Source organism: Hakea prostrata, chromosome 11, assembly GCF_041222555.1.
Source record: "Hakea prostrata isolate BN-2017 chromosome 11, UWA_Hpros_2, whole genome shotgun sequence".
NCBI lineage: Eukaryota > Viridiplantae > Streptophyta > Magnoliopsida > Proteales > Proteaceae > Hakea > Hakea prostrata.
In genome coordinates this window covers 22,267,598-22,293,480 of record NC_142610.1, presented here as the reverse complement: position 1 = coordinate 22,293,480, position 25,883 = coordinate 22,267,598, and the positions used below count along the sequence as shown (strand labels likewise).

The window sequence follows — 25,883 nt, the reverse complement described above, 5'->3', positions numbered from 1 at the left end:
ACACTAAATAGGAAATAAGCCATTAACAGAAGCTGGAGATGCTGAAAACAGAAGGGTTAAAAGACATTTTAGACAGATCAATTTACATAATGTATCACTAAGAAGACATTATAAGGAACACTATACATCCAAAAACAACTGTTCTATCAAAGTGATATTTACAAAAGAAAGCATACAATTACTTGTTTCTTTTGTTGCCCTTCTTCCCCCCCTTCTTCCCCTTCTTGGGCTTGGAATTTCTCTTGCCCTTGTCATTCTTTTCATCTACCTTGCAGCTTTGTTTATGTGTTGAGGCATCACCATCCTCTACTACCTCTCCAAGTGTATCTGAGTTGCTTTCCAGGAACAGGGAATCCAAGAAATTCTTGAGTCGAGGTCTCCTTTCACCCATCTTTCTAAAAAGTTCTCCAATTGTTGAAGTGGAATTCTTAAGCTCTTCATCACTGTTGTGAAGGGGGGGGGGGGGGTTGAGGGGGTTATTGGAAATATATTCAATCAAAGGAAATGCAGATTTCAAAGCCTCAGCAACCAAATAAACTGAGAAACAAGACTAAATGATAACATTAATATAGCACCATTGGAAATAAAATCCTGCCTTTTCTACTTAGTTAATTTTCTGTTTCTGATGGGGCTGTATGAAGCAGAATAATAAGTGGCTTTCACTTCAATGTATAAATTCACTTGAATGGGTTTCACATGCAGACCCTAACATAACAAATATAGAGAACAAAGATTTTTGGACAATTTACCAAACAAACTACTACAGACTCTCGATTGAAAACTTGTGAGATTGATCCTTGAACCCTTTGGAGATAACTAACAAAATTCAATAGTCATTCAGACGTATGGAATTATCTAGCCCAAAAAGTAAAAAGAAAAAAGCATAGTACAGAAAAGGTGAATGCAATTATGTAGCTAAAACAAGATCAGATGCAACCACAGTAGGTGTTTCTTGAGTGTGTCAACCACTTGAAAGGGTTTCAGGTGCAGACCAGAATGAAACAAATGTACAAAACAACGATTTTAGGCTAATGAACCACGCAAACTACTAGAGAGTCCAGACTTGACTAACAATTTGTGAAAGGGATTAGTGAATACTTTTAGAGGTAAACCACCAATTCCAATGGAGATTCAACTTAACAGAATAGTAAGGAAAGATTCCTGCAGTGACATGGTGTAAAGCAAGATTGCCCCCCCCCCCCAACACACACACACAAAGGGAGAGATTGAAACAAACCATGCATTTAGAGCAGAGGAGAGCTTATTCAATTCACTGAGCATGTATTTTGCTTCATCAAACAATTCTAAATCTTCATTCGGAAAGTTATTCATCTGCTCCAATTTGCTCACAGCAAACTCCATAATGCAAATAGATTCCTTCACCGATACCTAGGAAAAGATAAGAAGAAAAAAAAATAACAAATAAATAAATAAATAAATAAATAAATAAATAAATAAATATATATATATATATATATATATATATATATATATATATATATATATATATATATGCATGTTTAATCAATTAGACAAATAACAAGGACACATTTAAACATCTTACCTCGATCTGTGGGATTTTAGAATCCAAACTCTTAGCATTTCCATAATCTTCAATAGTTTTCCAAAAATGACCATAGATGATTTGCAGATTATTTTTGTCTGCATTTTCTCCTTCAGTGACTGGATCCACCTTTCCACCAGATTCAGTTGCAGAATAAAGTGTAACATTGTTCCCCTCCTCTATAGTCACATCTAACCTGAGCTGAGAGGGAGGTTCAGCAATATCCACTTGATCAGATCTCCCCAAGGAAAGATCTTGATTACATGAAATCATACTTTCCGATCCAACAAGACAAACCTGACTTTCAACGTTTTCAGAACTCTTGGGGAATAGAACCTTCAGCAAATCCATTCTGCATTGGATAGCACTCATGTTTACAACTAGAGCATCTGAACATAAATTTTCAGGACAATTACTTCCTGAAATCACTACAAGGGGATTCTCAATAGTTTTAAGTGCTTTGGCTAGCAAATCCAACAAATCACACTTCCGCCTTCCCTGAACAATCCCATAAAATGCATGAGGTAGTTGCCAGATAATATCCTTCCTACTTAGAAGATTATAAAGCAAAGGTTTATGCCTCCCACTGTTAAGACAAACTAAACTAAGAACCACAATCAATCTTAATAGAAAAACTGGATAATAGTACTTGCTGATGAGGTTGGACTTCTTAAGCCATTCAGATGTCCCATAGTTGTCAAAAAGAAGTTGCCTGATTTGTCCAGCAATAAAATCATATGGATCTTCCAATGCATGAACATCAATAGGCTGGACAATGTTTGACTTAGCATTCCACTCTCGGCAAGAAAGTGACTCAATAATAGAAGATTTTGTGGTGTAAAAATATCCTTGGCAAGAAGATGCCCAATACAACTGGCGCTCAAGGAGATATGTATAACAATGAGGTGACATATAGTCAGGTTCCTTTTTCCAGTTCACTGTGAAAGCATCTTTAAGAGCCTGCTGAAGCTTGTGAACTACAGAGATCTGTGCAAATCCTGACCCCTTTTTTTCTTTCAACTCTTCAATGAATGCTCCCCAAGGTTCCCTCAAACAAAATCGGCTTGTAATCAACTGATAAAGTTCAACCGTTAGATCTCCAGACACAAAGATCAACATCACTACTCTCCCAATTTGCCCATACGTTGGCGTACTCTTCGGATTGATGTTATAAATTATAACATCTTTAAGTAACTCTCTAAACAGAGAGGTTTCCCTCCAGGCAATCATATTCTCTGTCATTAATTGCCTCCAGTCTTGGGGAAATAAAATATCAAGGAAACGCTTTCTACATGATGTAAGGAACTTCTGAAGTTCCCATAAACGATGTTTTCGTTCCAGCAAGTTTGACTCAATTAAAAATTGAGAAACTTCATACATATGTAGGACAATCTTCCCTTGGCAAAATAATGGACAAGACTTGCGCGTTCCAAAATTATAAAGGGCCTCTAGTCTGTCTAACACTTTAATACCAACAATGGATACTTCAGAACACCAGTGACTGGTAGCCGCAGAGACAAACTGCTTAAGATTGAGACCGACCAAGTTACCATTTCTCCAAAGTGCTCTTTCATCAATATCTTTGACCCAATATGCATTTGAGTTGAGCAAAAGGTAGTGCATATCATGATTGACTTCATGCTTCCGCACACCCAAATAATCCAAACAAAGTTGTCCATGACCAATAAATTCATTTTTACAGAGGGATCCAATAGACTGGAGGTGATGAAATATGCTTACGACCATGCCCTTCCAAAAGTTCCAAAAGTAAATGAGTGTTTCAATAGAGACCTGGTTCCTGCAAATGGAGTTATAGACATGATTCATTGGATCCAAGAAGACATTTTGTTCCCACTCATATTTATCGAGATCTGAACGAAAATGAAAATCAAGAATTCTACGAGCACAGAAATATTCACCAAACAAACTTCTAAATTCATGGGAAGCACTTAAGTCTTCTCCCATTCCTGATAAGCCTCCCTCTTGGTTTAATAATATTTTGGCTTCCATGCTGATCATCCTATAGAAGAACTCTGATTTATTCCTTGCAATCAACTTAGCTCTCGTCAACAGTGTTTCCTTCTCACGAAAATGATTTGGTGGCCAGCCTTTGCTTCCAGAACCCCAAAGAGAGGTTCCAACAACATAAAAGAGAAACAACCTTGATGCATCTTCAAAACATCCAGCCTTCCCAAACATATCAGCCTCAACAAGAATATCACCTTTCAGTTTTGCAATGTTAGCTGCCTCAAAAAAGTTCCCATATTCTTCCTCTAACAGCATAAGCTCACTGAGATAATCCCTTGATCTCAAGAAAATGCGAATAGAATCGATGGAGTGAAATTCTCTCACAAACTTCATCATACTATTTGTATCTTTAAGGTCATGATAGTGACTTGCACAGCTTTCAAGGAAAGTTTGTTTGACTTCATCCAATCCTTGAATTTTTGTAACCATATCAATCGCAGGATTTAAATTTTCTTTCCAGCATTCAATGAAGTGCAGTCCCATGTCAAATAGTTTTCCCTTGGTGCAAGCATCTAAGCACTTCGAGAAATTGTTTCCCCTATCATATACATCAGCAGCAAGATTCCAGCATTTTGCCAAGAAAAAACAATCACCAGCATTTTCAAGCCCTGATTCCCCACATTTCTCCATATAAATCATACCTGCATCAGGAGGAAGCTACAAAATAAGTACTATAAGTCTGTAACTAGGCTAATAAAGGTTTCCTACCAAGCAACCATAGGAACAACAGAAGTAGCTTGGAGATAAAATAAGGTGCAACAGTAATATCCAACAATACAAAGGGCAATTTTGTAAGCAATCATTTTGATGCCCCCTCTTGATAGTCCTTTATTGTCTCTAATAAAGTTCTATACACTTCCTTTTATACAAGGGGAACAATTAAATACATATAAATGATATAAGGAGGTATACACTCATCCTCACAGGAAGCTAGCAGTGGCTACCATAGGCCAACTGCATTCCTTGAATCAAATGCTGCCTTTTACATAATCAGAATCTAGTAACATTTCCCTTCCTGATAATGTTGCTGATTTGAATTTACCTACTGTTGTACATAGAGGGAAAAAGACTCATACAAAAGAATGAAATACATAGGTCTTATCTCCCATCATGGAGCACCTTCTTCTCCTTCTCTCACTATTTTAAGGTAACATCGATTCTCATTATCTTCGTATATTTCTTCTTCTCCCTCTACTTGTGCTCATGTATACTGTCTTCCCCATCCCTATATTTTAGATTCATTCAACTTTCCTATTTTAGGGAGTAGGCTTTTACTAACATGTTCTGATGACTCCTTTGTATTTTAAATCTCTAGATTTTTATATTTTATTTTATTTTATTTTTTAGAGACTTGCTACCCTGTTTTTATTACCCAGCTAAGCACCTATCATTTTCAAAATAGAAAAAGAAAATGCATAACATCTGGTATCATTCTGCCCAAGTTCCCCATTCCAGTACTACTGATGCCATTTTAAGTTGTTGCTAGTTGCCACACTAATATTCAGTCTTAGTCTCTGATGTCAACATAAATAATGCTGCCAACCGTTATTCTCATCTCCTCCCTAAGATTTATACAATTCGGCATAACCTACACAACCAGCCCTTGTAGGAAACCTAGTCCCTACATAATACCCTACATCACTTTGTCTCAGCATTCTAAAAAATAAACCAAGGAACTTGATGCCTAGCATTCTCCAGGAGATCTTGTGCAGTGTCATGCATATCATCAAATATAATCCTAAGGCTCCATTTGTTTGATGAACAAAAGAGGGTGGGATAGTTGTGAGAGTAGTTTCCGCATGTTATATGTTGGATTGACAAGAAAAGGAACGGGTGAAAATTATACAAGAAGAAAACTTTTAGGGGGTGAGCTTTGATGGAAGGCAAAAGAAATAGAAGTGGGGTAGGCAAGTGATGTAGGTTCATTGGAATGAGGGGCAATAAACCAAGGATCCTTGATGAGTAGCAGGCAAGTTAGGAATTACAGGCTGATTTGGGGTTTAGGGAATTTTCTTCTTCTTCTTTTTTTGGGATGGGGGGGGGGGGGGGGGTGTACTATGTTCATTTAGGGTTTATAGGCTTAGGGTTGTTGAAACACAAGTCTGAAGTTTGTTGTTTTGAGTTTCAGATTTAAGTTCCAAAGGTGCTAGGGTTTGGAAAATTTAAGGTTTAAAATTCTAGGGTTTCTAGATGGTAGCTAGGGCTGGAGTTGGGGTAGTATGCTAGATGAAGAGGAGGGATGGTGACTCTTGAAGGGGAGGGGATTCTGTGGTGGTAACTGCTGGGTGTGGAATTTCAGGGTGTTACGTAAGAAGGCATATAATGAAGCTGCCACAGGAATTCCTGCACTTGATCTCTGCTGTTACTCTCCTTCAATAATTTATTCATCAAAATTGATTTGTTACAAGCAACAGGCTGTCTATTTATAGCCTTTCATGAAGCACTCTGTTAGGACCCTAGGGATGAGGCCTTGTGGAAAACCGGCTTACCAAGTGGGGGTTTGCCAAGGTACATCAGCCCACATTTCAGCTTGTAAGGCTCCAATGTGGGACTAACCATAACATTACCCCACTCTTCCAAGACGACGTCCTCGTCAGCCCACTCTAGGCAGCTCCGCTCCGGCGGTAGGGTTTTTCCCCACTCCGGGCAGCCCTTCCCCTAGGTCCCCCTCCCGAATAAGCCATCCGGCAGGTTGGACCAATGATACGACTTCGGTTCCACACCACCTGGAAAACCGGTTTACCAAGTGGGCCAAGGTATATCAGCCCACATTTCAGCTTGTAAGGCTCCAATGTGGGACTAACCGTAACATTACCCCACTCTTCCAAGACGACGTCCTCATTGGCCCATCCCTAGGGTAACCCTAACTAACCCTCATTCCACAAGGCCTCATCCCTAGGGTCCTAACACATTCCTACTAGGATTTAACATCAAAAGGAAAAAAAATTAAAAGGTCTTCTATTTTAAATATAACTCCTAACTAAATAGGACTGCTATTCAACATAGACTGACTCAAATAATGAACCAAAGATAGAATTCTCAGTGTTAGACAAATTAATATACCCTTTCCTCTCACAGTTACTAATTAGCTTATAAACGTATCTAAGCTGGTTAACGGGGAGACATGTAGTATACTGATTTATGTCAAGGGTGCTCTGGGGAAAGAAACTTCCACACCAATACTTTTGTTAATTTGATGCTGGTTGATAACACTGAAGGTGATTAGCTGTTGAAGCAATTGTAGCTTTGTCAGGACTTTGGAGTAACCTTTCTTTTCATAAAGGAGTAAAAATCAAACAATGGCAGAGACTAACTCAGTGATTAAATTGAATATAGAGCAATGAATCATATGAAGTCCTTGGTTCAAGAGCTTGGTCATCTATGCAGCAAACCAACGGATATGTTCTGTGATAACCATACAGGTGTACATATTGCTAGTAATTATTTTAAAATAATAATAAGAAGAAGAAGAAGAAGAAGAAAAAGACAAGCATATTGGAGTAGACTGTTATTTTGTTACCCCTTGTTTAGAAATGCATTTTCCCAAGGGTGTTCCAAGCCGGCAAGAGGTGATACTTTAGATTGAAGGAGAGAGTTACACAGTCGACTTTATGGATTTGACTGTGTCAAGTTAAGGGCATTACAGTATAATCTTTATTTGTTACCCCATAAAGAATTTTTAAGTAGGTTGTGTATGTACAAAGCAGGCCTGGGGTGAAACATTAGATTGAGGGAAAGAGTCGCGTGGGTTGGAGCGTGTGTACAATGGTCTTTTTATTTAAGGACATCAATGTCAAAATCTTTGTTATAATCCAGTCTTTAGTTGGTAATTGCTTCTTTGGTTATCACATGAAGATCCACCATTACCACCTGATTTGAGAATTCTGCTCCGTCTTAAAGGGTGGGCCGTGTTCTCTTGCCTTCTCTCATCGTCGTTTCTTCTCCTAAACCTCTCTTTTCTTCTCTCTTTCTTATGTTAAGGTAAATGGTTCAGGTTCCTTACTGTTTCAGGAACAATATGAAAACTCAATGCAACCCATACCTGCTCTTTCAAATTCATGCAACTCAATAAAACATGAGGCAGCAGACTCAGCTCTACCAATTTCTTCATAAATCTCTGCAGCTTTTAGAAGAGCAACATTCCGCATTTCGGAATTAGAGCCATGCATGCAGTCAGCAGCAGCTCGAAGACCCGCTGCTTTAGCCCATTTTTCCCTGTAAGTGTCTCCTGCTCTTTCAAAGCACATGGTAGCCATCTCATAATTGTGCTCATTAAATAGCTGTGGAGGAAAACAATTTGTATAAATGGTAAAGGTAAGATGATCAAAAGTACCCTCTGATGTTATCAAGCTAACTATAATCAGTGCAATATGTGAACTAATAAACAAAGTATATTGCAAAATAATTGATTCATTAATATAATTAATATTAGAACTCCTGGAAGTGTGGAGAAAAATGAAGATTGGGACCATTGTCATTCATTCCTGCTTACTTTTTTTTTTTTTTAAATCTTTTTCCCCCTAATACATTTTTCTTTCCGAAAGAAATTTATCAAATGAGAAAATGTATGAACAAAATATTTTTAAACATTGTGCCACTACATACCTTGATGCCACGTAAACTCCACTCCTCTTTGCTGCTTGCAACTTGCATTGCCTGTGCAAGTGTAGCGTCAAGTTTTTTTACCTGAACTAGGCACAACTTTTTCCAGTAATCAAACATAGGCCTAGATAATGCCTCTGTGTTCTCACAGATCCACAATCGTTGCCTCGTACGAGTTATTGCCACATATAACTGCTTCAGTTCAGAGCAAAGAACATTATGTTTTGCCTCATTGAACTTCGGAAATGACGTTGATTGACAGTCATCAGCTATACCCTGCTCTTTCATATACCCATAGAGAACTCTCCATTGATTTTTCAAAGGGGATGTGCCAAAAAAGTTGTATAGCAGTACATCCTGGGGTGGCAGAAAATAACGACTTGAGTTATGAAATTATAAATAATTTTTCTCATTGAACAATTAACTTTAGTAAATTGACCCCCAAAAAAATTACTTTAGTAAATACTCATGGATCTCAGCTATAACTGTTATACGGCCACATTTATACAGTTTAATGCTCAAGGATATATGATAACATATTCCAGTTAAACACTCATGGCATTTTTAAATAACCAAGACACTGAAATGCATTTCCGAAAGATGGACATTGAAAAGTAACTCACCTGAAACTCAAGTCCTTTGCACTCAAGTATTGTTAAAACAAGAGCTTGTTTTCCAATATGGTCACAAACTAACTTCTTTGCAGAATCATCACGTACCAATATGACCTGCTCAGCTCCAAAGCCAATCGTAGTTCCGGCAATTGATGCAGTATTCCCAAAAATTGTTAGAATTGAATTTTCATCATTTCCAGATTCAAGCAAAACAGGAGCTTCTCCATATATAATACTTCTCTCGGGGCTTAAAGGATCAATAGACTGAGGAAAGAAACGATATAAAAGGTCAATCACACTCTGTGCAAGTTTGATCACACCTGCATGGGTTCGGAAATTCTGGTTTAAATGGAAAATCTCTGAGACACGCTGTTGGCTACTTGTATTCCCTCTCACAGTGGTGTCAGTCGTTGATTTTGAAAGGAATTCTTTGAAGAAGAGTGATCTTATCTCTTGGAATCTGAAATCAATTCCCCTGGCAATAGTTTGGGCAGTATCGCCAGCAAAAACAAAGCCATCAGAAGCATTTTTGCAAATATATTTGAACAGGGAAATCTGCCTCATGGTGAGATCTTGAACCTCATCTATATAGACCAAGTCCATTTCATCACCTTTATAGCTTCCATTTCTCAATCGACGATGAAGGTCAATAACTAAATCCGCCAAGTCAAACTCACCATTCGTAAGCTTCTTCTTCTCATAATCAAGAAAGATACCATAAATTATCTCTCTCCTTTCTCCACTTAAGTTGGAAGCCCGGCCTTCAGAGAGGGCAACATAATCCTCAAGGCTGAGTTTACCATTTTGTGCCCTGCCTGCACACATTCCACCTTTTATATGGGACATTATCTCAGTAAATACAATGGAAGAATCCAACTTCTTTGTTAACTGGCTATTAAAATGTGGCCAGTAAAATGAATCAAACCTATCATAATTAACCTCCTTTGTTCTTATGAAGGCCTGCAATGCAACTGAATTAAAAGTTCCAGACGTGCCAAGAGAAAATTTATTTCCTTCTCGAAATCTATCAAAAAATGAGTTTTCCATGCTTGCATCAAGCATTGTAAGAAACTTCTGAAATGGTAAAACAAGAGGGTAGGAAGTAGGTGGAACGTTACAGAAAGAGTCAGGAATATCAATCGAAACATTTATGTCATCAATATCATGCATTTCAATTGGTTGAGTTTCTTTTGAAAACCTTCCTCCAGAAATAAAGCTGCATGACAGAGTAGATCATTTATCAGAGAATAAAAAACACACAGCATGCATACCATTTCCCTCTACGAAAAGACAGGATCTATGTTAAAAACATTATAAATTAGTTGATAACATCATAATTAAATGAATGAGAGATTCGGTTGCATGCTAAATTGATTATGGGCATTTTAGCTAAGGAAAAATGGATAGCTGAAAACTAGTCCAACTAAACATAACTACTTTATTTGTGATCACAGGCATATTTGTATTAAAATAGAATTGAATAACTAAAACAGTACTCTTGCAGCTGGCCCATTTGAATAGAACAAGGCTCTCCTGAGTTTATCTGAATCTACTATTTAAAATTTGTATCCACCACTTTTAAGGACCCGCTATTTCATCAGAACACTTCATTTGTTCATAGTTAAACTGATTAGCTGTATACAATATCGAACAAGAATTATTTCGGCACTTCATACTCCATGCTTATTCAGAAAATTGAGAGAAAGAAAGTAAGAAACTACAAGCTTCGATCATCTCATGGAATATCTTCTACTATTAAGTGTTAAAGATGCCAAGAATTTATTATATATAGACTAAAACTAATGAAACATGTTAAATAGGAAGAGAATGCAATTAATATACAGATGGGGAAGAAAACTTGAAGCATGCACCTAGTAAAACAAATAGAGACACCTTCCAGGCCAGTACCGTAAAACAAATAGAAACCTCATGTCTTCCAGACAATGAAGAGATTCAAACAAAGGAATCAAAGGTAGGCCAGCATGCTTAGTCACTGGTTACTCTAATAAAGGATGACAAAAGATATAACATGAAAAATATGATGAAGAAAGGGATATTCTACTTGTAAACATGAAATGCAGGACATAATATACAACTTCTTTTGCATCCCCTATCATTTAAATATATATATATATATATATATATATATATATATATATAAAGGATGGAGAAACATATATTGTATGGAAGCGGGAAAATTTAATACAGCTTAAGAACATTATTCACACTGATGAAAATTTAGGAACGGCAAACCCCATCCCAACCCATACTACTTTAGGATCACCATCCCATTCCCCTAGCCTAAATGTTTACAACAACAACAACAAATAGACCTTGTCCCAACTAAATGGGGTCGACTACATGGTATTCTTGCCTTCCAATCAGTTCTGTTTGAGGCCATGTTAGATACAAGGCCTAAACTATGCATATCCTTTCTCATCACTTCTTTTAAGGTTATCTAAGGTTTGCCCCTAGCTCTTCTAGTTCCTTCAATCTGGATTATATCACTTCTCCGTACAAGGGCATTTATAGGTCTCCGTTGAATGTGGTCGTGCCACCTTAAACAACTTTCTCAAAGCTTATCACTTATGGAAGCAACTCCCAGACCAACTCTAAATGATCATTCTTTATCTTATCCTTCTTAGTTTTGCCACTCATCCATTTTAGCATCCTCATTTCTGTCATGCTGAGTTCATCTATATGATTCTTTTTAATAGCCCAATATTCTGCACCGTAGATCATAGCTGGTTGAACGATAGTCCTATAAAATTTTCCTTTAAGCTTTAATGGAATACATCGATCACACAAGACCCCGGATGCACCTCTCCACTTCATCCACCCTATTTTAATTCTTTGGGAAACATCATCCTCTATATCAACTCTTTTATTTATGACTGAACCAACAATCACCCTGAAGAATCTCTTTATTGTCAAGTTCACTCTGAGAACCCTAAATGTTTAGACCCTAAAATTCTGGAATTAAGTCTGAAAATTGATATGAAAGGTTTCAGATTTAATTTTCTCAAAACCATATAACCCAAAACCATCAGCCAACCCAAACCTTCATCCCTTCAACCCTAAAACACCCTAGAACCCTATAAACCCTAGTCAGAGTGTTTAGAAGGCAAATCCTAGAAACTGCAGGGTGTTTCAGCCCTTAATACAGCTGCTATCCACCTCTAAAATGCCCTAGAAGACCTAAAAGGAGGGCGCTTAAAACCCTAATTCAGTGCTGAATTCACCCTAACAAACCTGAAGACTGTCCCTCTTGGGGGTTGCATCAGATAGTGCCACTTGTACTGCACTGGCATGCAGTTTGTCCTGGCTTGCACATGCTCGGTAAATACATAAAGTTATGAAATAAAGGTTGAAGATGTACCTTTTCAAATCAGAAATTTGCTTCTTGACAGCAGAACATAACTTGGGGCTAACAGTGACAAAAAGCTGACGCAAGCCAGTCCCAAAAGCTACTTCAGCACCCTTCATGAACTCATCTTTACCAGTATGTAACTTCAGTTCACACTGTCCTTCTGAGGAAAGGTATTGATGTTGCTCCTTTTGAATCAACTTCATGGTCAAAACAGTTGTTTTCCCGGTTCCAGACCTTCCCAGGATGAACGTGGTACTAGGGAAAAGAATAATCTCTCGTTCCTGATCTGTAACTTCAAACGGTAGATCAAGTTCTCTACCATCATGTCCAGAGAGAAGATGGCCCACAATGCCCGATGATAATGAGTAGAATTTCATCAGAAGCAAACTCTCGCTCACCCTTGAGTTTTCAACATAGCTTCCACCATCAATTTCAACATTATTTGAAATCTTCTGAAGTTCTGTACTGTATACATCTCTATTCCGAACAATGTTATCAGTGCTTGGCCAGCTCATGGGCACTTCTAAGCTCCTAAATCCAGCAAAGTAACAAGTAGAAAGGTTTAGAAATACATAAAGGGTGCTTTGAAACTCCCATTAATTAAAAGGAATGTTTCAATAAAAATAAGATCAGAATGTGTGGAATTAAGAAGTAGCTACTAGGAAATGATTATATATTAGATCAGTTGCAAATCATCCAAAAAAAGAATAAATAAATACTGTTTGCCAATGAGATGTACTAAACATGGAATGAATGAATAGAAGCAAAAATATAAAAAGTTTGCCAGCATATGAAAATATATGAAACATCAAAATACAGAAACTAACATACCCATTCATGCATTTTATCTTACAGCGGTTGACAAAATCTTCTGTTAATGCAGAAAAGATGTTATCCAAACGCCTGACCAGTTTTGGGATCTCCTCTAAAGGTAAAATATCCCAAACCTTCAAAACTTGCAAGAAGTTTTCATATTTCATAATGTCAACAGAACAGATAATATACAAATTTTCAACCTTGAACTGTTTCACAAGCTGTATGGAGCTTTCACAAATGGGGTCTACTTTTACTTTTTTGGGACGCCATCCACAAGAAAGTCTCAATAGTAAGTTAATCACTGATTTCTTTTTTTGCGTTGATTTCAGTTCCCCAAAGGATTTCCTGAAATTTTCACTGAAAAGAACCTGCAAAAATTGGAGAAGCATTAAAAGAAATTAATTAAAACAATCACAAGTATCAGATGAAATTTCAAATTTGAAGTCACAACATTGAAGAATAATTAAGTGAGAGGAAGTGAATTTTATATAACTAGTTTACCTTCCACCTTGCGTTTTGGAAAAGAGCTGATTCCCCATTCAGTAAATCATCCAGCTGGTCAAGTTCTTGCTTGACCTGCAATATTGCTTTAGCCAAATCCTTACAATCATCAGCATTAAAAAGGCACAGACGCTTTTGTGCATCACGTAGTAGTTCAGACCAGATAGAACCACTGTTGATCAGAGTTTTTTCATTTCCTAAAATCCAAAGGCAATGCCTGGCAAAAAATGAAAACAACAAAATAAATAACTTATGATACAAAAGAATAGGTTTACCATCTTTGACCTATATGTAATAGTATTACGAATATTTAAGCATATAAAGGACATACCTGGCCCTTGTCAAAGCAACATTCACTCGCTGCTGATTGGACAAGAACCCAATTGACCCACTATTATTGGACCTTACAGTAGAGATTATTATGATGTCTTCTTCTCCTCCTTGGAAGCCATCAATGGAATTCACTTTCACCTCAAAGTTGTGCTTTCCATTTATCTCTCCAAGTTTATCTTGAATTTCAGCAACTTGAGCATTGTATGGAGAGACGACACCAATTGTAAGCTTCTCTCTTGAGGGATCCCATGCTGGAAAGTTAAAATGCAATACTCAGAAGTTTCAGGGAAAAAGGCTTAACCAATAACCGCAGAGCTTTTTTAGTACTACATTTTGAGCTAACGGAAGTATTGGAAAGTAATTATTTAACAAATGAAGCAGTGCAGTAAATTGCTACTTAGACATGCATATACATAAAGATAAGCATAGTTCTTCCAAAGCATATCATATTAGATATAATGTCGGTCTAATTACACATTCTAATCACGCCTTTCTTTCACGAAATGACGGGCTATTTCTAAATTCTCTGTCCTGTAATGCTGAATTGGATTGTGAGAAATACTAATTGCAGAATTGCTTTCACAGCACAACATCTTGGGAGAAGTCGAGCTAAATAGGATATACAGAAGATCCATGAGCCTTACAACACACATATAACTTGTTTCAATACACACAATCCAGTCACCATGATTTGAAATATAGCAAAAATTCAGCGAAGTTTTGCAAGATTTCTGATGTTTCGAGGTCTACCATAGGGAACATACCTGCGAACCACAATTTACTGATTGACTGGAATTTTGATGAGATTTCATAAAAAATTAGGTACTTTGGTCCAGAATCTCGATATTTCAGAAATTTGGGTAAAAATCTCAGGAATTTTGGAGAACAAAACACCTATTTAGGGAACTATATTTGCAAATGATCATTTAAATGTGCTAATGTAGCCTAAATAGGGTTCCAATAAATGTGAATTTATACTTCAAGTATGTTTAGATGTGTGAAAATACATTCAAATTGACCGCATATACAAAAACAAGAGTGCAACAAGAAGACCATTGTGGGTTGTTCTTTTAACCAAACTAACCATGGGTATGTGTTTATAGGCCCTCAAATAGTTTGTCAAAAAATAACCAGACCAATCAAACTCACCAAAACATAACACTGAAACCTAGCAGAATTTGTACCATGTTTTGGCAAGATTTCGGTAGTCCTGAGGGTGGCCGAAACCTCGAGACAGAACGAAATCTTCAACCTTGCCTGTCATGACATAGATATTTCAAAATTGATACCACATTTTGATGTGTGGTGTTTTTTGTGTATGTTGCAACTAACCAAACACACAAGCAAACACAAAGAGTATGCAAAAGATATATCATTCTACTTACAGAGAGCTGATAGCCTCCTTTATTCACTGGATCCTTATATTTTCTAGTTCAATATGGACGAAAGCATTTTCAACATCAGGTTGTAGTATATTGATACTTTGATAGCTCATGAAAAAATAAATCAGACAATATTAAGTTTTACCACAGGCGCAAAGGTCACCCAATACATATGTTTAACTCCTTTGCAACATATCTTGCCCCCATACCAATCCACTGTTTAGCATCTTTGCTTTACAATGTACAAAATGTGCAACCCACAGGTCCTCTACAAAATGAATGGCAAGGAGATCCCAACTACCACCGTCTTTCAAGTGCTTGCATCCCTCTTACATAACCAATTTCCTTTTTGAGTCTACCATTATGTCCCACCATTCCAGTTTACACAAATGTATTACATGATATAAAATTAATATCAAACATACCCTAAAAGTTTCAGATTAAGATACTTTATAGAACTTCAGTTATTATTTTTACAAGAACTGAGTTTGGAATGTGATTCCAGTCCATTAGTCTGATTTGTGGTATTTTACGACCCTATCAAATAAGGTCAGAAATGTCTCAGATTTCGTGGAGAACTTTGTCAACAAGTCATCCACAACCACAAAAAGTTTCAAATCTTAAATCCATGTGAATTTGAAACTACATTCATTCTCCCTTGATTCAACATAATCAGGTTTAAACCAGAAAAAGGTTAGACCTAACAAGGATATTATAGATTCTCTTTGTCAATTTCAAAGGTTAAAATAATAAAAAAGACAAGAATTCATCCCATAATCCCTCCTATGGTCATATAAAGTCATCCCTTCGGTCACCATGTAAACCCTTTAAATTTCCATCATAGAGTGTTGTGACCTTGTGGTTCAATTATCTTTCCAAGAGGTTTGGAAGAAATCACCAATTAATGTTTGCCCAGTTTGACAAAAGCAACACACAACTAAGTCCAGTTTTACAAGATTTGAAGTAATAAAATCAAAGGAAAAGAATCACACACTTACTAGTTACTAGGTTGGGCAATGACTTTTCTCAATCACAGGCTCCCTTCTTCTCTTTCTTCCTTTCTATTCTATTTACTTCTTTGTCTCTCGGGTTTCCTTCCCTTTTTATTTATGCAACTCTGGCTGCTCTCCCCCTCCTTTTATAACTACATTTTTTAAAAAACCTTTTTGGACACAATCTCTCTATGTCCTGTTTCTTCTTGCACCTCCCTCCCTGCCCTCTCTCTCACTCTCTCACTTTCCTTTCCCTTGAATTCTCCCCATATTCTACTTTTTTCTTTTATCTTATACAGACTCTCTCTCCACCACTCTTTCCAATTTCTTCTCTAACTATTTCTAATCAAATTTTGATTTTTAAGAAAAGCACTTAATATACAATTAACATAAACTAAATGAAATCAAAAGGGTGAATTGATACTGCCTCCTCTCAGACACATGATTACCGTTGGACTCTTATCAAACAAAAAATAGAAAAAATAAAATAATTTAGAAAGCATAATAAAGAAAATTGAAGCACAGTTAAAAGGGGGACAAGGTATTGGTAACAAAATGACATCTCCAAATGACCCAAAAATTAGGGAAGTAAGTATATGGTAAAAATTTCCATATATCAAGACAATCACATTTCAAATCCAAAGTTGGATACCCAAAACTATGCTGGATTCAAGACACGGTTACTTGGATGAAATATCTGCAAGTTATTGTATTATATTAGGACAACCAAAATCCAAGTCAGTTACAAATTCAGATACTGAGGTACCATTTTGAAATCTCTCCACCTAAATCTCTATCAAAAACCCTACAAAAAAGAACATACCTTTAAAAAGTTTCCGCAACACTTTTACAACAATAGCCACCTCCACCAGATTTTTTCGACTATGTCCGATGTCATCCAATACCTCTCTTCCATCACAGATATTTATGAATGAGTAAGGACCATACATGGGTCCAGGAAGATAGTGCCTCTCATAACTTCTATCCTGAACATTTGGTGCATCCAAAATCTGGTTGCAGTAGAACTTTGAATTTGGAAATTTACTCACTTCGGGATGCATCCTATACTGCATATTAAGAAGGTGCTTTGGATGCTCAAGTAAAGTCAATCTCTCAAATAGACTCCTTCCAAAACCAGCTTCACTAGACACCTACAAAAAATAAAGGCAAGCTCAACAAAATTTTAATTTGTTACAATGTAAAGAACATAAGTGCCTCACCAGAAGGTTCTCCAAGAAGAGGGGAAAGAAAATTGTGGCTCACAACAATTTACAAATGAAATATGTGCATGTACAATGGGAAGGAATTGGATGTGGATGAGGGAAAGAAGAGTTTAAGTTCACCTTGCTCTTAACCATTGCAGGAAGCTGACACTCATCACCAATGAGAATAGCATGCTGGACACCTGGAAGTTGTAAAGGTATTGCTGATTCACATTCCTTTAACTGAGCAGCTTCATCAATTACTAAACAATTAAGAGGCTCAATTTCTACGGAGTACAACACACATGAACTTGATGCCGTGCAGAACATTAAAGAAGCAGATTGAAAACATAGTTCTCTTATAGAACCTTTGTTCATAGATTGTGGCAGATTAAGTTTCAAGAGAGAATCTTGCAAAGATCTTAGAGTACAGAGGCATTGGTGTCTGATCTTCGACAAAATGGATGACTTGGAACAATTAGACCATTGATGTTCAAATTTAACCTGAAGTTCTGTTGTAATCCCATCTTTTTCTGAATGTAAAAAGAGTTCTTTAAGCTCTTTCTCAACAACATCATCTTGAAACAACAAATTTTCAAAGAACTCCAGCAAAGAAAGCAAAGAAGTAAAATGTTGGAAAATATATGGCAAGATGAAATGCTTGGGTAGATGGATGGACATAGCCCTGATACATTCTTGTAGTGGTTGTGCAACTGCCTTGTATCGTTTCCTTGTGAAATCAAGAAATGACAGCACATCTTTGCTAGTTTTGACATCCTCGCAAGTTTCATGGACCTGGCTTAGTTCATTTTCCATGTAAATATTGTATTGTGGAACACAATGTTCAAGAAAATCTATCATGGACGTAAATTGGTGCTTCCATCCAGTTAGTCTTGCAAAGCATTCAGCAAGCCTATCCACTCGATAATCTAGATATATTTCTTCGAGGTCATAATCCACTTCCAAACGATCCCTATTGCCAAACAACAGCACATCCCCCAAGGAACAAAATGTGGCATTCACTCCATCTCCATGTTCAGTTCCTCTGAAACTTCTAACTAGCATAATTACACGTGAGGCCAACTCCTTAACTGCAACATTTGTCGGAGCACATGCCACAGTTCTGCAATTCATTCGCAAGGCAGTCCAAAGCAATGCACTGACTGTTTTTGTCTTTCCTGTTCCTGGTGGACCCCAGATGAGCTCAACAGAAGACTTATGATTGCACTGCATTGCTGACATTGAGCGTATTATGGCGTCGGTTTGGGACTCATTCAACTCGGGTAGCATCCAATGTACATACCTTTCATCCCAAGAAGAGCATACGTTGCAGAAATTCTCAGCCTAGAGTACGAAATAAAACAACCAAGGAATCATCAAATCACAGTATATACACAGAACTCATAGTTTAAACAATAATATTGATTACTAATCAAAATAATCCCCTATCGAACTATATGTTATTTCTCCATTATCTATCCAAAAAAAATTTTTAAGGGCATCTCCTAGGCACTCAGGTGTGGCAGACAGCTTTGGGTAGTTGGTGTTGCCCTTGCATGACCAAAGGGCCCTTCAAAACCTTGAGTTGCCTAGATTCCATGACTACAGTGATAGGGAAATATTTTAAATTGTAGCAGGATGATAGTAAGAACTATAACACAAAATGTGCATAAATTGAATTTATCAAGAAACAATTTAAGAAACATAGTTTACTGAATCACCCTTGGCATAAGGAGGTGGTTCCTAAACTTAAACACGGTGTCCTTCAGCTACATTTTGAACAGCGGAAAACTACCATGATCACCAATACTTACCTTTAAGATAAAGGTGTACCTTAAGCATCACTCAGTAACTAACTCTTTCAACTTTTTCACAATATTCACATATCTTTCCCAACTGTTAGGGAAATCCAATCAACGTTTATTTAGACCCTAATAGTGCAATTTTTAAGACTAATATGACCAATTATGTGATCTTCATATTCATGTCATCCACTGAAGATCCATATGATGTTATCCACACCTCCTGCACAACAATAAATAGGTGGATACAGAACCTAGATTCAAGTGAACCTTGAGTTCTTCACAACAGCCAAGAGTTTGTGTCAATATATGCCTTAATGCTATTAACTATGTCCAAGTATTGAATAGACGACTTCAAAACATCATACCTTAAGATTGTCACCAAAAATATTCTCGATGATCTTCAAGTTACCTATCCCTTTCAAAGCAGTCCAAATTCTACTGTTTGTTGTTAGATTCATGAGGAAAACTGCAAAAAGTGAATTCTGCATCCCCTGTTCGACTTCAATAGCTGTAGAAGCCTTAACTTTTAAATAAATATCTGAGTCCTCTTCAGAATGTTCACTGTCAAGAGAATTACTGACTGCAGAATTAGTGACTGCAGCAAAAGTCCAAGACCTCCCATAACGTTGTAGATCAGAAACTGTTTCAGGTATTATATCTGAAAAAACTAAAATATCCCCACGCTTAGCTTTGTATGCTTCTTTGCCACCTGATATCAACTTGTTCTTCCATGAGTCAACATTGATCTCATATAAGAGTGAACCATGAGGTTTGGACTCTACAAGAGAGGTCACTTCTGCACGTGGAGCCTCTGAAATTACCTCCATGCTCGCACTTAATGCAGCACGTGTTTCCTCTAATAAAGGGAACATAAAAGACTCTAGATAATGCTCAACTGACAGAAAGGTTTCTGGAATCTTTTCCACCTGCAATGAACATTACAAAATGTCTAAGTTCAGAAAACAGAGCAAACAAAGATCTTAGACATAATGCAAAGTGAAAAGCCACAATCAATTAATTCCATAAGTAAACTAATGAAGATACTTCCATGAAAAAGAGCCTCCCATACCCTTTATTACTATAACTTAATGAACATACTTCCATGAAAGAGACAGCCTCCGATACCATTTATTACTGACATTGGTATAGCAACATCTTCATGACATCATGTCATCATTCATTCTATGGATACCAATCTCCTCAACATTCTTCCAATTTTGAAACTCAATAAAATCACTCAGTTGATGAATGTCTATGTGAAATAAATGGCAGCCAGATTCTCCAAGCTGGGAGAAATTTTTACAATTTTGTTGTCTTTTAGTATCCAATATTTCCAATCATTTTACTACTAATTAAACTCTTATCAGCATTACAAGTGGGAGAAATGAATGATTTACATGCATTTGAGAGTCAACAATTTTAACTTGTTCACTTATAATTCCTCTAAATAAGCAATACTTTATCACTGTTCCCCATCATATGAATGAAATCAACAAGTAACAATCCAGTTAGAACAACTCTCTAACACAAATTATTATACAATCACCATAAAATAAAACTAAATGAGAGAATGATTTAGCTAAAAAGCCAAAGGGCTTCCTGGGTCATTCTACTCACTGACTGATGAGTTTGAGTTAATAATCTTCTCCTTGTAATGGTCCCATCTAGCGTTTGCTTCCAATGAACCAACCTATTATGCAAACTTCATAGCTCATAAACTATACATTTGATCATACTTAACATACAGAGAAAGAAAAGAAAAAAAATGTGATGCATCTCCCAACCAACGTAACCCACCTCCCCCAACAAAAAAAAGAACAAAAAACAACAACTGGTCTGGAAACTGCAAGCCCAAGGTAAGGAAGGGATTAAGGAAGGTGAAAAATGGTACCAAAGGTACAAGGGAACGAAACGACAAGAAACTGATACACCGAACCGGTTCAATGTTGTAACGGTCTTCTAATTTTATGCTACGTGGGCTAATCTCAAAAGCCCACGTTTTGTGGGCTTGCGATTATGGACCTGATTTCAACTCCTGCATTCATTTTAGGCAGTTGACAAGCCATTGACTCGACGCAAAGCTTACTTGATACGCTTCACGGCTTCAGTTTCGGGCATGAAAGATTTGAAAGATCAGACAAGAAAATGGAAAGATTAGACAAGAAAATCCAAAATTGTCATTGGAACTGTAAAGAAGAGGAAGAAGGTGAAAGTGGCAAACTTGATTTATAAAGAGCTCCTCGTTCATGATATCTTCCAATTTCCATGAGAGCACCAAATCGATCAAGCTTGTATCAGTCAGCTTTCCCTTCTTCTTAGCCGAAACCTTCTCCATCTTCGCTAATCTCTCACTCTCCATCTTCACTAATCTCTCAGTTCTTGCTTCACTCTGCACTAAACAAAGATAAACTTAAGAACCCAGAAGTGAGAACTCACTTTCAGTCTCACCTTTAGAGTACAAAATAAGTGTCAAATGAAAGAGGGAGAGAAAAAAATGGTTTCCTTGCCACACAAGGAAGTAAAAGGAGAAGAAAAAACAAGAAAAGGAATGCTTATCCTTAGTACAAATCAAAAGCAAACATACCAAAAGAAATCTCTAAAAGTTATTCGCGTCTAATCGCCATTGTCTCCCCTTAATCTACTTTTTATCTCTTTTGATCACCCAAAAGAAAAGCTGATTCAAAAAGCACAAAGGAATAAGAAAACCCTAACGTGGAGGAAATTGAAACAGAAGAAAGAAGAGAAACCTAGGGTCTTCAGAGCTTTTTGACTTATGATAAACTGGAGAAATGGGCCTTGGGGTTCAGAGTACGGATGTGAAAGAGATCCCTTCATCGAGCTGTGTTGGCCTGGTTAATAACAGTGCATTAGGTGGTCAGGGTCCCATCGATCGATGTAAATTAGCAGGTGAACAATTGTTGATGGTTCCAAGAAGAATTAACGACTGAAATTCTGATAAACTATCAAAAGAAATTTGTTTCATCGTTTGCGCTCTTCCCATGTAATTGCATTAACCGTCACTTCTCCACTTTCCCATGATTTGTGGGCTCGATTTGCTTTGGCCATCATTTTGCTTCATTTACTTGTAGTCCATAGACACCACATTTTATTTTCTGGAAGTTATGATTTCCTTTCCTCAAAAGAGAAATTATGGGATTTGAAATTTCAAGAACTGTTACCTTTTGATTAGACGCTTCATCTTTAAATAAGGATTTTTTTGTTAGATTTTAAGTTAACAAGGATATAAATATAGATAAATAGTAGTAGATATGAGAAGACATTATTTATAATTTATCTCTATTATAAATTATGATAAAAAAAAATTATAGATTGTATGTTTAATAGGGCTTAAATTTTAGGTTGCACGCTTTAGTGTCTCACAAATTACACACTTTCAAAATTATGCAAACTCCTAATATTTAGTCTAAGATTATGTTAACTCGTGTAAAATGTTTATATTACTTTCATTAAAGTCAGATGATATAAATGTCATTTTAAAACATTTTTCATACCCAACCTTTAGATGGGTGAAGGGATTATTCGAAAACTGCCCAACTTCACCCATCTTCTACTTATACCCCTCGCGGAAACCACCACCCCTACTAGAAAATCGCTCTGCCCCCATCCCCAACCTGAAAGTATCTCTCTCTGCAAATGCCTTGATTTTGATTTTCAATCTCCTCCTTTAGCTAGCCTCTTCTAGCCAAAGCTGTCTTTAGTCTCTGCAAATATAAAAAATTCTCTTGATTTCTCTCAAGTTGTTGATATCGACGCCTTTGCTTCTTCTAATGCCACTTTCTTGTTTTTCCCTCACGTCTTTGAGTTCTCTATCTTTGTTGGTCCTCAATTCTTTGAGGCCAACCAATTTGGTACTTCCGCTAATTTCTTTTTGTGTTTTATTTATTTACTATCATCTTGGATAGTCTCCGACAACCTTCTTCTGATGCTTATCCAACTGTTGAAAAAACTCACCTCAGACACATCAGATTTGTGGATGGAGAGAGAGAGAGAGAGAGAGAGAGAGAGAGAGAGAGAGAGAGAGAGAGAGAGAGAGAGAGAGAGAGAGAGAGAGAGAGAGAGTGAGTGAGTGATTTCTAGCAAGGGAAAGTCGTCCCCAGTAAGGGGAGGGATTGGGTGGTTTTCGGTGACATTAGTGGGTAATTCTGGCAAGATGTAAGGATTTTCTTCCTTCACCCACCTATGAGTTAGATATGAGAGGATTTAAATAAGAATAGTTATGTCATTTGACTATAATGAAAGTAATGTAGTTTGCAAAATAGATCACAATATGGCTGTCACAAAAACATACAAATAATGATATATAGGGTGCATTGTGTACTACAAATGCTGACTCCTTACCTACTACGTACTAAATTCTCTCTCCTTTGAATTCCACGCATGTAACACTAGGTTCCCCTAAATATAGTATTATCATCATACAAATAGTAATACATTTGCCTAAAATAAACCATCGTCATAGATAACATTATATTCCCCTAAAATATTGCATATATGACAAGCATGCAATAATAAATTCCGTAAATATGGCTTATACAAATTCCCCTTAAATACGCATGGTACATATTGTCTTCAAGACGTAAAGTCCATACCAATTGATAAGAATTTAGGTTTTCTCCTTAGTTCAATGATGGAGCGTTGTTGTAGTTTTAGATGGAGAGCGAAGCCGCAATCAATCAATGAAAGGATGTATCACTGAATAAGCATTTTAGGTCAGGGTGCACTACTTGTAATCTATACACCACAAATAATTTTATGGAAGTCATGATTTCCTTTCCTCAAAAGAGAAATGACAGCATAGTTGAACTTTCAAGTATATATTGTTACCTTTTTATTAGAAGCCTCATCCATAAATGAGGATGTTTTGTTTGATTTAAATAATTAAGGACATAAGTATTACTAGCTATAAAAATACACTCCTTGACTTACCTCTATTACAAATGCACACCCAAGTCAAAAATTGCTTGGTGAACCACCCAAATGTTATATAAGATTAATAGGCAGCCACTCAACCAAGCCACTCCTAGTGGGTGAACTTTGGCTTGTCTTTTCCACTTCATAAGACACTCAATCAAGATATATTTCACTAACCAAACTAAGCCAAATTTTGAGGCTAAGCTCTCTCTGCAACAACGTGAGAAATGACACTATAACAAACAATGATAAATACTTTCTGAAGCTTGAAGATATAGGCCACAATGGGATGCAAATGAGATCCCTTTATGCTAAACTACCTTATCTGGTTGAGAGCTGGTTCAACCTAATTTTGACAAGTTTTACCAAATGTTTGAATTCTATAGATAGAGTTTTATGAGATCTATCAGTAATTTTGTGCACAAATCTGAAAACTAATTAATCATCATGTTCTTTTTTTTTTGTTAAAATTAATTACGATGCCATATATGAGATATATTACTTGTCTTTTGTCTAATATTTTTTCTACACTCATAAATGACAACACGTGCATATGCATGTAGAACTTTACCAGTTCCCTTAAAATATAGTATTGTCATGCACATAAAAATACATTCCCGTAAAATAACACAATGTCATTACATAACAATACTTACCCCTAAAATGTAGCATTAAGTGCACCTAATAATAAGCTTCTCTAAAATATATATCATTATGAAAATTCCCCTAAAAATATATTCATGATACGTCTTGTCCTCAAGATGTACCAATTCTAGGAATTGGAATCCTTATGGTTCGAATTCCTCTAGATTGCTATAGATGATGAAAGCCCAAACCAATTGATAAGAATTTAGGTTTACTCCTGATATATGAGTCTAATGGTTGAGTGTTGATTGTAGTTTTAGATGAGGAGAGTGAAGCCATTGATGAAAGCCTGTACCACTTTTTTTTTTTTTTTTTTTTTTGGTAATAAAAAAGAGGGGATGCAGTAGCGGCGACCTAGTGTCCCCCGCTACGCAATGTTGGGACTTTTTATCGAGTGCGATCTATGCAACAAAAACTTGTACCACTTGATTAGCATTTTAGGGTTTCTCTTGATAAATAATCACGTGAATCGAGTTTTAAGAATGCAAATACTTATAATATACAAGTACATTTATCCTTTTCACTTTCCCTAATACAACTGATCTACAAAAACATCGATAATCCCTAGAAGAGAAACGATAAAGATCTTTAAAGACACAAAGAAGACATAAGCTCTTTCTCTGAAATGAGAAATTATAGGAGCCAAAGTTAATTTAAGCCTCCTTACCTTTTCATCAGATGCGTCGTCTATAATTATCTGTGGATGCAGTCATAGATAACTACTATACAACTTAGTCTAGGAACCATTTGTCCAAAAACCATCCATACCCACTTATCTCTGATATCAAATTTGGTTACTGTATCCATGATACTTGTTCTAATACTTTGCAGTTATACCTTGTTTTGTATGACAGAAATATCAGGCATGAAAACCAAAGACTCATTAAAGGCAGAGTTGGCTGTAAAATCCTAATTAAGCATTCTAAATTATTGCAGAAACCATATCATTATTTCTTATTCAGTTAAGAAACCCAAAAAATAAAAAATAAAAAACTGGCCTCTCCAAATTGGTTTGGGCCTCTTTCTATTTATTTTAGGTACAAGTTTGTATATGGTGGATTTGTTTTTTTTCTTTGCGTTGGGAAGGGGACGGAGGG

At 36.6% G+C, this 25,883-nt stretch overlaps 1 protein-coding gene across 1 annotated transcript; it reads right to left on the bottom strand.

Moving 5' to 3' along the window:
• Nucleotides 1-39: 39 nt before the first annotated feature.
• On the bottom strand, nucleotides 40-21,921 carry LOC149000912 (uncharacterized). Its single transcript, XM_089139832.1, has 15 exons — nucleotides 21,794-21,921; nucleotides 21,431-21,598; nucleotides 19,575-20,135; nucleotides 17,546-18,748; nucleotides 17,026-17,353; nucleotides 13,827-14,079; nucleotides 13,496-13,712; nucleotides 13,010-13,362; nucleotides 12,188-12,709; nucleotides 8,818-10,024; nucleotides 8,198-8,551; nucleotides 7,635-7,872; nucleotides 1,565-4,233; nucleotides 1,238-1,389; nucleotides 40-443 (listed from the first exon to the last, which is right to left on the bottom strand). Exons 2-15 carry the CDS (start codon nucleotides 21,566-21,568, stop codon nucleotides 179-181), a joined length of 8,460 nt encoding a protein of 2,819 aa, XP_088995958.1. The 5' UTR covers nucleotides 21,569-21,598; nucleotides 21,794-21,921; the 3' UTR covers nucleotides 40-178.
• Between the last annotated feature and the right edge of the window lie 3,962 nt (nucleotides 21,922-25,883).